General features: G+C 33.1%; 1 protein-coding gene across 5 annotated transcripts in view; it reads left to right on the forward strand.

Moving 5' to 3' along the window:
* Positions 1 to 14,040, forward strand: part of LOC127724637 (uncharacterized) — a 640,225-nt gene that overhangs the window by 343,053 nt on the left and 283,132 nt on the right. For all 5 annotated transcript variants that reach the window (XR_007992624.1, XM_052231644.1, XM_052231645.1 and 2 more), the window contains exon 20: positions 2,377 to 2,492. Coding sequence is in view for 4 of the 5 variants with exons in the window: in XM_052231644.1 (XP_052087604.1) it covers positions 2,377 to 2,492 (116 nt within the window). In the remaining variant the exon portion in view is untranslated. The remainder of the gene's footprint in view (positions 1 to 2,376; positions 2,493 to 14,040) is intronic.

Raw genomic sequence — 14,040 nt, forward strand, 5'->3', positions numbered from 1 at the left:
CCATTAATGCTTAGATGGTTGTCATCATCATGTGGTGTAGATAAGTCCAATATTAAGCCCTTTTTATCAGAATATTTCCCTTCTGCAATACCAGTGGGACTTAACCTATATTTTTCAAAAGGTGGGTCCTTAAAAGGCCCATACAAGAAACCTTTATAAACTTCTTTATCTATCAACTAAGAAACCACTTCTGGTTGTGTTCTAGCAGATAAACTATTCCTACATTCTTTTGTAGGTAAATCTGTTGTTGCTACCAAAGTATCAAAGCCTTTCTCTAAGCCATTGCATAAATAATTTACTAATTTTTTGTCAGGATGAGATAATAATTCTTCTGCAAGTTTAATTACATTAATTGGAGTAGTTGCCTGATACGGAAAATCATGTAGTCATTGACCTTGCTAAGTATTTGTTGCAGTATTTCTTTCTCAAACTTTTGTGAAGGGTTAACTGTATGTGGCTTAGCTTGTACTTCTGTCCTACCTTGAGAGGGGAAAACTTTTTGACAAGCTAATAGTGTATGACCAGCGACTTTACATTTACTACAGATGTGTGAAAAATGACAAAAACTCCTGGTACAACCCCTACTGGTATTAAAATTATTGCACACCTCCCTCCCAGAATGATAAACCTTCTTTCTACTTAACTTATCAGTATTGTCTACCTGCCTTGATAATTTATCTGGGTTATCTTGATGCGCCATGGAGGTCTGCATAGGACAAAAAGCTGTAGTTTGATCAACCAAATTACAAATTTTGCAAACATTTACATTCCCACCAGCAACTATTAAGGAAAGAAGATCCTTATCTCTTTTGCTCAAGTCAACCTTAATCCTTCTCTCCCTTAAAAGAGCTGCTGATTTTGCAGAAAACAATTTGAGATAATCATAAAATCTATCACCATAAAAATTACTAATATCTATAATCTCATCTTCATAAGCATCCAGCTCTGCTCTACGATCAGGATAAGCTGATGACATAACCCGTTTAAACTTGCCAAATGCCTTAATGAATTCTTGAATTGTGAGTTTCCTATTTAGACGGGGTCTGGCTTCCCTGAGATATTTATTTCTAACCCATTAGCTGTAACAGAGTGAACTAATGGGGACTTTCATAATTTGGGATAAGAAGAGATGCCAAATTTACATCCTTACTGTCAATGATTTGCTTCTGAATAAATGGAGATATTATGTCCACATTAGAGTATTCATCAAAATGCACTCCAAATGAAAAATTTCCCATGTGTGTTCCTGACACGAAAGATGCATTCTCTGTATTTCTTTGTAAACAATGTTCTTGGTAATTTCCTCTGTTAAAAGTGTAACTTTCACTCCTATTGCAAATCCCTGTATTATTAAACCGCTGTTGTTGAATTCTCTATTCATGTCCTGAGTCTTGTCTCTGTTAATCAACTTTTTGAAAGTCTCTTGAAGTCCTGCAAAACACTGAGCTATGTTTTGTGATTCAGTCTTGTTCCTGTCTGTTCCACCATTTTCATTTTCACCATTTGATACACTGCTTCTGTGTTGATGCACTGATTCTGCCAAGGTAATCGGAACAGCTCTTTGGCGAGGAATCTGTGTTAATCTCATTAGCACCAGAGTTCTCTGTTTGTTGTGTCTCTCTAGGTGTTACTCCTTCACTACTATTCTCTATATAAAGTTGTTTTAACACTTGTTTTGACATTCCAGTAGTTGTCCTAATACCCTTTTTGTTAAGTTCTTCTTTCAGCTGGTTTAAAGTCCTGTTAGATGGGTTATTAGAATCCCATTGGCTCTCATATTGAAGGAGAACTCGTAGTCTTCCTTTGCATACCCATTTTTTTCCTCTGCCTGACATTTTGTTGTCAGATATTCCAAAATAATGTTTATTTCTCCAGTTAAATTAGTCGGAATTATATTTAATAGTTCAAAAGCTGTATACGGGTAACTGCTTTAGTAAAAGTAATCCAAACACTGAAGTTCAAGTTTTTAGCTAATACACTATTTGAGCAAAAAGTAGTCTTGGTTTTTGATACACAACTTCTTAATGGGATACTCTTAAATTGGAGGAGCTAAACTGCATCCAGGTTTATGTACAAACAAACAAAGGACAAAGGAAGCTAAATGCCACAAGTGGTCACTAATTAACAAGACATGTGTATTGGACCTGATGTAATGAAACCTCCTGCTGAGCTGTCCTGCTAAGAACATGTGATAAACTTCACATCTAGCTAATTGAGATATGATAATAAATCTGTTTCATCTCAATAGTAAAGAAAACACACATCCTGGGAAAATCCTAAAATAATGACTACTGAGTGTAATGAAAATCGAACTATGTATAAACATTACTTATATAACATATAAGTGCCTATTTATTATTAAAATTATTTTAACAGATGGGATCCAGACTTGTTAGTTGGTTATGAAATACAAAAAAGTTCTTGGGGATATTTATTGCAAAGAGCAGCTCAAGTTGGTATTGACCTATGTTCACAGATATCTAGGATACCAGGTAATTATATACGAATCTACTTATTGATACTTTTGGACACATTAATTGTCATCTGGTAAAATGTTTGAATATTTTTGTATTTGAATTCTGTACACATTTTTCTTGTTTCTAGATTAATTCTTGCTGTTCCTTATGTTGCTTTATGAAACTTTCTTTGATTATGCTGATGATCATCATTGATAATGAGTTGTGTTTTTTAACCAGTGGCAAATATTACATGCATATCACTGACTAAAACAAGTTATTTTGATATAAATATTAACCCTGCTATTTACTTTACCAACATGCTGAGCCAGATTTTTAATGTGTTAGTTAAGAGACAACCATTTGATTTTTCAAGGGGGTGGGGGGACCAGGAGGATTTAAAATAAATGATTTTGCCCAAAACAGGATGAAAATGAATAATTGCAACAATAAATGTAGGAATCAATTGTGAATAAAAGTGAAAATAAATTTTCACATGGTTTATTTTCATGTGGCAAAGCCTGGGAAAAAACATAACCATGCCTAGCATTAAATGATTAAAAAGAATATTAAATCCAGAAAAAAATTTATCAGTCTTTTTCTCAATTTTAAGGACAGTTTGGAACATATTGTATAGACACTTGACTTGTGTTGGAGACCATTTGTTGACCTATTGAAGTATTTTATTTTCATTGGGTTACTTTCCCATCTTGTTCTCCTGCTGAAGGTTGTGGTTCTTTCCAGGTACTCCAGCTTTCTCCACCAATAAAAATTGGCCACCATGATTAAGCCAAGAGTGCTGAAATTGGCATTAAACATTAACTATCAATCAGTCATCTCCTTGTGTATATATATTTGGTCTTTTGGAAAATGTTGTTTGTGCTGTATTTAGACCCCTCTACCAAGAAATTTGTTTTGCATGCACACGTATAAAAATTGCGGTTTTTATCCAGCGCAATCATAGGTTTGAACGTTGTTTTCAATTTAGACTTGTATATATATATATAGCCCCATCCCCATCTAATACATCTACCTACTGTAAATTCAGAAATTAATGCATGCTTGCTCTTTCTGGCAGCAGCGGCAGCTTCAACAATGTATTAGTTTGTGATCAGGGCTGTTTATGGGGAACTACTAGTACTAGTGGTAGGTAAATCATATTAAGTTTACAGTTAAGGTGATTTGCTCTGTCCCTTCAGTCATTGTCTGTTGACTTTTGAAAGTTTTTGTAGTTTTCATTTATTAGTGATAAGGTCAGATTAAAAGGGCATTAGCAGATTATATATGATTTTTTTTTGTTTCAAACATTTGTAAAAGCGGAATAGTGAAATAATATTTCTCTATAAGCAGTCAGTTTGGTTCAACTTTGTCAATATAAGCTCCAAAACATCGCTGCTTTATTATTGGCTTGCAAGTCAATAATTCGACTCATTTGAATCCTTCACATGAACTTTAATTTGACCCTTACTTGTGATTGCCATCATTGGGTTACACATGACTTTTAATTATTGAAAAGAAAAGAATGTCAACATTAAAAGGTATTTTTTAAACAAGGCAGCCACTAGGTAGAACCGATTCTACCCACAAAAAATCATTCAAATACAGTTAAATAAAGGCAACAGTAGTATACCGCTGTTCAATAGTCATAATTCCATTTAGCAAAAAAATCCAGGTAACACACTAAAACTGAAGAAAACACAAGAAGTATAAGAGGAATTTAACAACAGAAACACTTGATTTACTTTTTGATAATGTCAGCTAGATGATTTACATATTCTAAATTGATGACATGAACAACCCTAGAAAAATTGTCATTATATTTGAACCCCCTACCATGGAAAATTGAACCACCCAACCTATTAGGTCAACATTTTAATTTATATTAGCATTTACACTACTAGTTTTAAAGCTGCAATAAATACGATGAATAGAAAAGAAATGTTTAAACAGATTTCTTATCATTTTTCTTAGCCATTTTATTTTGACCCCCTACCATGGAAAATTGAACCCCTTTATAATCAGATGTTTGAATTTCAATTTATAATAGCATTTTAACAACTAACATTATATCATGTTCCAATTAGTATCTAGAATTATTAAAGAAAGGGGGTTCAATTTTCCAAGGTAAAGGCAAAAGTTTAAACAATGGTAATAGATTTATGATGCCCATATTTCATCTAGTTTTATGTTAAACAATCCATCCTTAGGCAGGTGCTGATATTTTATGATTGTACAAAAAAGTTAACTAAGGACACAATAACATATAAGTAGCCATGAGCTATTGTTTAAGAGTGTCACTCCTAAATAATAACTGGCTACTTCTTTTGCTATCTGCTAATATATTTATTTAACTAGCTCTGTTTCAGTAACTGTGCTTTGTATTGATCTATTGAGACAAGCCCGTTTGAAATGATTTTTCTCTTGCCTGGAACTGTCACAGTATGCAAGACATAAAGATTACAATCCCGCGCTTGCGTAAACTATGTGTGTAAAGCTTATATTTCAGAGGTAAAAAACCTGGATGCTTCATACCTTTCATACAGATGCCTTGTGTTACAAAATTTCTGTCTGTCATATGTCCATTGTCCTTAACCTCATTTTCATGGTTCAGTGACTTCTTGGGAAAAAATGTATAGTTTTGTTGTCATATGAATGTCTCACTTATTATGAGTAGAAGAATAACTATATTTGGTATATGGGTTCCTTGCAAGGACTACTATAAAATTAGGTCGTAGTCAGGTGAACTCTGTCTGACAGACATATTAAAAGATCAAGGATAAAGTTATGTGATTAGGTTGCTTTCTCAGATACTTTAAGCAGTAGATCAATATGTGGTGTATGAAATGATTGTAAGGTGTAACTAAATGTCTGTCTGGCATTTATCATCTGACCTTGACCTCATTTTCATGGTTCATTGGTCTATGTTTATATTTCATGGTTCAGTCTGTTTCTTGGATACTATAAGCAATAATGAAGTGGGCAAGACATTTCAGTGAATGCACTCTTGTTATAGTTTGTTGTTATTTTGTTTTGTGCTGTGTTGATTTTGGAGGTTATTGTCCTAACTGCTTAGGAATTAGGGGCCAAAAGCAAGGATTTTTCTTGTTTCAGGACAATAACTTGTGTAAAAGTGTATGGATCTCCATGAAATTGTACCACAAGGTTCAATACCTCATAAGGAAGGTTGGGATTGCTTTTGGAGGGTAAATTGGCCCAAACCGGTTAGGAATTAGGGGCCAAAAAACTTAGGATTTTCTGGTTTCCAGACAATAACTTTTGTATATATGTATGGATCTCTATGAAAGAGGGACGAAAGATACCAGAGGGACAGTCAAACTCACAGATGGAAAACAAACTGACAACGCCATGGCCAAAAATAAAAAGACAAACAGACAAATAATAGTACAGATGACACAACATAGAAAACCAAAGACTAAGCAACACGAACCCAACCAAAAACTGGGGGTGATCTCAGGTGCTCCGGAAGGGTAAGCAGATCTTGCCCCACATGTGGCACCCATCATGTTGCTTATGTTATTACAAATCTGGTAAATAGTCTAATTCGGTAAGTCACATTCGTGAAAAGGGAGGGTATTATAGTTACGACATAAGGAACATATCCGATATCATCTGTTAAACGGTTATTCCATAACGGTCAACCAACTCGTGATGGCGTCTGTAAAATTTACGAAGGGATGACTGCAACTTCACTATTTGGAACTCTTGGTTTAATAGCTTCCTTATGAAATTATGCCACAAGGTTTCATACCAAAAAAGGAAGTTTGGGATTGATTTTTGGAGTAATTGGCATAACCGTTTAACAATTAGGGGCCTTAAAACTAGGATTTTCTGGTTTCCAGACAATAACTTGAGTATAATTGTATGGATCTCTATGAAAATGTACCACAAGGTTTCATACCAAAAAAGGAAGGTTGGGATTGATTTTGGGGATTATGGCCCTAACCGTTTAGGTAAAAGAGGCCAAAAACAATACTTTTCTAATACTTTGTATAAATTGCTTATTTCTTTACCAATTTCAATGGGGTTTAATAGTTTTGAATTTTTGGGGTTCTTTAATATGCTGAATCTAACTGTGGATATAGATTTTTGATATGGGGCCCCATCTTTAAGATGGTCCACATTGAGGTCCAAAGGGTCCAAAATTAAAATTTGTTTGATTTTATCAAAAATTGAATTATTGGGGTTCTTTGATATGCTGAATCTAATTATGTATTTAGATATTTGTCTTGACTGTGACATAAGTCACAGTATGCGAAATATATGGATTACTATCCGGTGGCAGTGGCAGCGTAAACTATTTGTATAAAGCTTTATATTTCAGAAGGTAGAAGACTTGGATGCTTCATACCTTGTATGCAGATACCTTATATTACGAAGTTTCCTTCTGTCATATGTCCATTGTCCTTCACCTCATTTTCTTGGTTCAGCAACTGCTTTAAATTTTTTTATAGTTTTTTGTCTTTTGAATTTCTCACTTATTATTAGTAATAGGATAACTCTATTTGGTATATGGGTTCCTTTCAACATCTACATGTCAGTCAGACCTCATTTCAAGGATTAGTGATCAAGGTTAAAGTAACATGATTAGGTCTGTTTCTCAAACACTATAAGCAGTAGGTCAACTATACTATGTGTGCTGTATGGAATGATTGTAAGGGGTACATGTCAGTCTGGCAGGTTTCATCTGACCTTGACCTCATTTCCATGGTTCATTGGTAATTTTTTTTATGTCTGTTTTTCAATTACTATAACATGGATTTTTCTAGCATTCCATAGGGTCCAGTATTCTTAATTTCAGAAGGAAAAATTTCCAAAGGATCTCAAAATTTCAAACAAATAAATCCAGAAGTTATACTTACCGAAACAATGCTCTTCATTTTGAAGGTGAAAAAGGCAGTAAACTCTTATCACATCTTCCCTTTAAGAAAAACGGTATTTTGATACTAAAATAAAATATTTTTACACAACATTGTTTCTGTTATTGTTACAGTCCTTGGATGGTGTAAACTTCCCACTTACTCCATACACCATTACACCATTCACCATACACCATTACACCATACACCTTGTGCCATTACACCATACACGTTACACCTTTGCACCATACACCTTACACATTACACAATACACCATTCCCCCATTCTATCTACACGATCCGAAATTACCCATAATGCAATTAAATTTCAAAGAAAGCGTGCGACTACAAAATTATTTATTTGTTTTAAAAAACGAATTTTGATCACAATATTGTAAATTAATGTATAAAATTAAAACCTCCGTGGTCATGCCTATGATGGTTATAAAACAATACAGATTAAATATATATACATGTATTTGTAAATAAAGTACGCATAAAACTTTGCTTGTAATGCAATCTTTATCCACGATCTGCCTATCTATATATTAAAAGCGATATTCGTTACAAGGCTATTATTATCGGTTTTAAAATGTAGCGTAAATCTTATAAACTTGGTTTTCAGATAAAATCGACAAACAATGCCAAAAACGAATAGTACTTAGATCTTATAAATAATCATGATAAATGAAAGCAATATTGGTGTACAGTTAATCATGCTTATGGCCAGCGTAATATTAATAATATTTCTTTTTCTGCACCAATCAGCAGTGCAAGTATGCATGTCCTTTTTTTTTATTCAAATAATTGCATGAATCATCACAAAAAATCAGTAGTTTTCACATCTCAGACTGGCTCCAATATAACATTTTTGTTTACTGTCTCATGCAGGAACATATATATATTATTTGTAGTTTTGAAACTTCAGGCCAGAGACATATATACACATATGTGTATATATGTCTCTGTTCAGGCTGACTGGTACATGTACAACAAAATTATTTTAATGCATCAAACAAAACTGACCATATTTGCACTTAATTATTAAAATTGAGAATGGAAATGGGGAATGTGTCAATCTGTTAATTTATATATAGGGTTAAAAAATTTGGAAATATTTTTGTCCTCTTTTTATTAAAAATATTGTCTCACAACAAAATTTCAGTACTTTTGATACCTCAGGCTGACTCATATCTATAACAAAATTATTTTAACGCATCAACCAAAACTGACCATTTTTCACTTTATTATGTAAATCTATACATAGCCACATAGTAAATCAGCAATAGTTTGATGTCAGGATGGATTGTATAATACAAATGACAGCAACATTGCAATACAACATCTACAATGACAACAAAAATTTGTCCCCAACAATCTAGATTGCCAGCATGTCCTCTTTTTATTCAAAATAATGTCTCGCAACAAAATTTCAGTAGTTTTGAAACCTAAGGCTGACTCGTAGAACAAAATGATTTTAACGAATCAACCAAAACTGACCATATTTGCACTTTATTATGTAAATCTATATAGCTGCATAGTAAATCAACAATATTTTGATGTCAGAATGGATTGCATTATACAAATGACAGCAACAATGCAACACAATGACAACAAAAATTTGTCCCCATCAATCTAGATTGCCAGCATGTCCTCTTTTTATTCAAAATATTGTCTCGCAACAAAATTTCAGTAATTTTGATACCTCAGGATAACTCATATAACAAAATTATTTTAACGCATCTACCAAAACTGACCATATTTGCACTAGATGTATATATATGCCACATAGTAAATCAGCTATATTCTATTGTCAGAATGGATTGTAAAATAGAAATGACAGCAACAATGCAACACAATGACAACAAAAAATTGTCCCCATCAATCTAGATTGCCAGCATGTCCTCTTTTATTCAAAAAATTGTCTCGCAACAAAATTTCAGTAATTTTTATACCTCAGGCTGACTAGTATACCAAATTATTTTAACACATCAACAAAAAATGAACATTTTTGCACTTTATTATGTATATCTATATAGCCACACGTAAATCAGCAATATCTTGATGTCAGGATGGATTATATAATACAAATGACAACAATAGTGCAATACAATGACAACAAAAATTTGTCCCCATCAATCTAGATAGCCATTATATCCTCTTTTTATTCAAAATATTGTCTCGCAAGAAAATTTCAGATGTTTTGATACCTCAGGCTGACTCATATAACAAAATTATTTTAAAGCATCAACCAAAACTGACAACATTTGCATTTTATTATGTAAATCTATATAGCCGCATAGTAAATCAGCAATATTTTGATGTCAGGATGGATTGTATAATACAAATGACAGCAACATTGCAATACAATGACAACAAAAATTTGTCCCCATCAATCAAGATAGCCAGCATGTCCTCTCTTTATTCAGAATATTGTCTCGCAAGAAAATTTCAGTAGTTTTGATACCTCAGGCTGACTTGTATTACAAAATTATTTTAAAGCATCAACCAAAACTGACCATATTTGCACTTTTAGTATTATGTATATCTATATAGCCACATAGTAAATCAGCTATATTTTATTGTCAGAATGGATTATATAATACAAATAACAGTAACATTGCAACACAAAGACAACAAAAATTATCCCCATCAATCTAGATTGCCAGCATGTCCTCTTTTTTATTCAAAATATTGTCTCACAAAAAAATTTCAGTAATTTTGATACCTAAGGCTGACTAGTATAACAAAATTATTTAAACGCATCAACAAAAACTGACCATATTTGCACTTTATTATGTATATCTATATAGCCACATAGTAAATCAGCAATATCTTGATGTCAGGATGGATTGTAAAATACAAATGACAGCAACATTGCGATACAATGACAACAAAAATTTGTCCCCATCAATCAAAATAGCCAGCATGTCCTCTTTTTATTCAAAATATTGTCTCGCAAGAAAATTTCAGTAGTTTTGATACCTCAGGCTGACAGTATAAATAGTACAACAAAATGATTTTAAAGCATCAACCAAAACTGACCATATTTGCACTTTTTTATGTTAATCTATATAGCCGCATAGTAAATCAGCAATATTTTGATGTCAGGATGGATTGTATAATACAAATGACAGCAACATTGCAATACAATGAAACAAAAATTTGTCCCCATCAATCTAGATAGCTAGCATGTCCTCTTTTTGTTCAAAATGTTGTCTCGCAACAAAATTTCAATAATTTTAATACCTCAGGCTGACTCGTATAACAAAATTATTCAACAGAATCAAACAAAACTGACAATATTTGCACTTTATTATGTAAATATATATAGCCGCATTATAATGCAATAATATTTTGATGTTAGGATGGCTTATATTTAAATACATACTGACATATGACAGAATATTGGAAAACAATGACTACAAAATCTTGTCCGTTTTAATTTAGAGTGCCAGCATTTCATCTCCCTTATTCGTAATATAAAACTGTCACTAAAGTCGGTATCAGTACCTATATTTCCCACTTCTGAATATGGATGGGTACGTCACAGATTCATCGTGTGATGGGTTGGTCTGCGCATAAATTAGTCATGCTTGCTGAGGTGTGATGATTTAAACTCAGTAGTTCAGGATGGTTAAATGTATAATAAAACTATTCCACCACATCATCCAACACTGTGACTGACATGACAGATTTCATTTGTACTTTATAATGCAAAGTATGAGAAGTTCTCTTCTAGGAAAAGTATACTGTTAGTATATTATGTCGGTTGGTTGATTTTGTTGGTGGCTAAATATCAAGTGGCAAATATTTCATTCCTGTTCACATAAGTATATTTTTTTCGGACGTTCAAGATATCATTTATAATCCGTAAAGACAAATCTAACGAAATAGACGAGATTGTTCATAATTATACAACACCTTATGTGCAATAACACTGTACAATTTTCCTTTGAACATTTTTTGGAACACAGAATCGTAAATCCAAGACAAACAAACTTTAAGGTGAATTACGATGAAATATTTATAAAGAGACTGTCAAAATTGGGGAACCAAGTATCGTTAAAAATATTGTTGATAACCCATGATATAAAAATATTGTTCTGATGCGTGGATAACCTTTCTATCCGCCTTCTAGTTTAAAAAAAAATCCTTTCTTTTATGATAACTGCATGTGATCACAAGTGTGTAAGTTTATAGCCATTGTTTAATGTAAATAAGAATATGAAAAAAAAGATTTTTTGATATACATACTATCTATAACATAGTGTCTAACGAGTAAAGTAATTTGCTTTACTGGGAAAAAAGAACAATAGGATTATTATTATTGTTTATGTTTACAATCCGAAAAATTAAAATAAAATGAACTTCGGTTTCAACCAATGAAATGTCGTACACCATTCATTCACACCATTCCCGATCGCATGTCACACAATCACACCATTCCTCATACACTATTACACCATTCCCCTTACACCATACACCATAGCACCATACACCTTCTACCATTGCACCATATACCATACACCATTACACCATACACATTTTTTTGGGAAGTTTACACCATCCAAGGGCTGTATTTTCACAAAAAGGATAATTTCTAAAAAAATATACACACTAAAACTCACATCTGGTATGTATGTTGTTTTCCCAATATCATTGAAAGTCTCATAAAAAAATCCCAAAACTTCCCATGGTCCTTTTTCCTAAAATAAACAGAAAAACCTCTGCATAAGCAATAGGTCAACTGTATTTGGTAAATGGAATAATTGAAAGGTGTATATGTCTGTCTGACAGGATTTATCTGACCTTGACCTCATTGTCATAGATCATTAAAAATATTTAGTAAAACCTTTTAACATAAAATCAATGGTCAATAAAACCTCATTAAGGTTCAAAGGGTCCAAAATTAAACTTTGTTTGATTTAAAAAAAAAATGCATTCTTTGGGTTCTTTGATATGCTGAATCTAACCGTGTATTGAATTTTTGATTTTGGGTCTGGTTTCAAACTGGTCCACATTAAGGTCCAAAGGGTCTAAAATAATACTTAATTGGATTTTAACAAAAATTGAATTCTTGAGGTTCTTTGATATGCTGAATCTAAGCATTTATCTAGATTTTTGATTTTCGGCCTAGTTTTCAAGTTGGTCCTAAAGTAAACTTGGGTTGATTTCAACAAAAATTGAATATATGGCGTTCTTTGATATGCTGAATCTTACCATGTACCGGTATTTAGATTCTGGATATTGGGCCCTGTTATCAAATTGTCCACATTGAGGTCCAAAGGATCTAAAATTAAACTTAGTTTAATTTTTGGGGTTCCTTGCAAGGGTCCGGAAAGGTTCATTTATGCCAGTTTTCACCTAAACTGAAAGCTATTTGTCCTAAATGGCAGATCGGGATTTAAGACAATTTTTTATGCCCCAGCCGTAGCTGAGGGGGCATTAAGTTTTACCCTTGTCCGTCTGTACGTCCGTCCGTCCGTACCTCCCAAAATTGGTTTCCGTTCTCTAACTTTAGTTTGCCTCAACCAAATGTTATGAAACTTATATACAATGCTTATAACCACAAAACACAGATCAAGTTTGAATTTTGGTGGCGTCACTTTTACCTTTCTAGAGTTATGCCCTTTACAAATGGAAAAATTGCTGAATTTTTCGTTTCCGTTCTCTAACTTTAGTTTGCCTCAATTAAATGTTATGAAACTTATACACAATGCTAATTACCACAAAACACAGATCAAGTTTGAATTTTGGTGGTGTCACTTTTACCGTTCTAGAGTTATGCCCGTTACAAATGGAAAAATTGCTGAAATATTCGTTTCTATTCTCTAACTTTAGTTTGCCTCAACCAAATGTTATGAAACTTATGCACAATGCTAATTACCACAAAACACAGATCAAGTTTGAATTTTGGTAGTGTCACTTTTACTGCTCTAGAGTTATGACCGTTACAAATGGAAAAATTGCTGAAATATTCGTTTCTATTCTCTAACTTTAGTTTGCTTCAAACTTATAAACACTGATAATTACCACAAAACTCAGATCAAGTACAAATTTGGGTAGCGTCACTTTTACAGTTCTTGAGTTATGTCCCTTTATAATTTTAGATGCAAGCGGGGGCATCATCTGTGTCCCATGGACACATTCCCCATTTAGTTTTTACAGAAATAATTTCAGTAATTTCATTGAGATTACTGGGCAGGTTTCTTAAATGCCATTGTGCACTTGTTTTTGCTTTTTAATCCCTTTCCTGTTATAAAACTGCCACTATAGTACAGTATGATAATCCTGAGGGCCCTCCTAATAACCTTATCAATGCTTCCCGGAAAATAAATTTTTCACGAGTCAAACATGTGCTTTACTTACTGTGAAATTGTCTTAACCAGCTTAGACACTTAATCGTGAGATGCAAAATGGTTTCATTCTAGATTAAACTAGTGAAACTATTATGTGTTATATTCAAACACTTTTAAAGGTAATAAAATGAAAAATCCGGTGATTTCCTGTAGATTTGATAAACAGAACGAATCCCAGAAATGGCCAGAATTACTCGTACTTTAGTATTGTTGGAAAACTTCTGGTTTTAATTTTGTCTTCAAAATTGAAAGAAACAGTAGGGATGTCTGAGAATTTTACCATTTTTGTCGAGCCTGCGACTTTTGTCCCAGAAAGCTCGACATAGGGATAGTAATCTGGCAGCGG

Source organism: Mytilus californianus, unplaced genomic scaffold (assembly GCF_021869535.1).
Source record: "Mytilus californianus isolate M0D057914Y unplaced genomic scaffold, xbMytCali1.0.p SCAF_14, whole genome shotgun sequence".
NCBI lineage: Eukaryota > Metazoa > Mollusca > Bivalvia > Mytilida > Mytilidae > Mytilus > Mytilus californianus.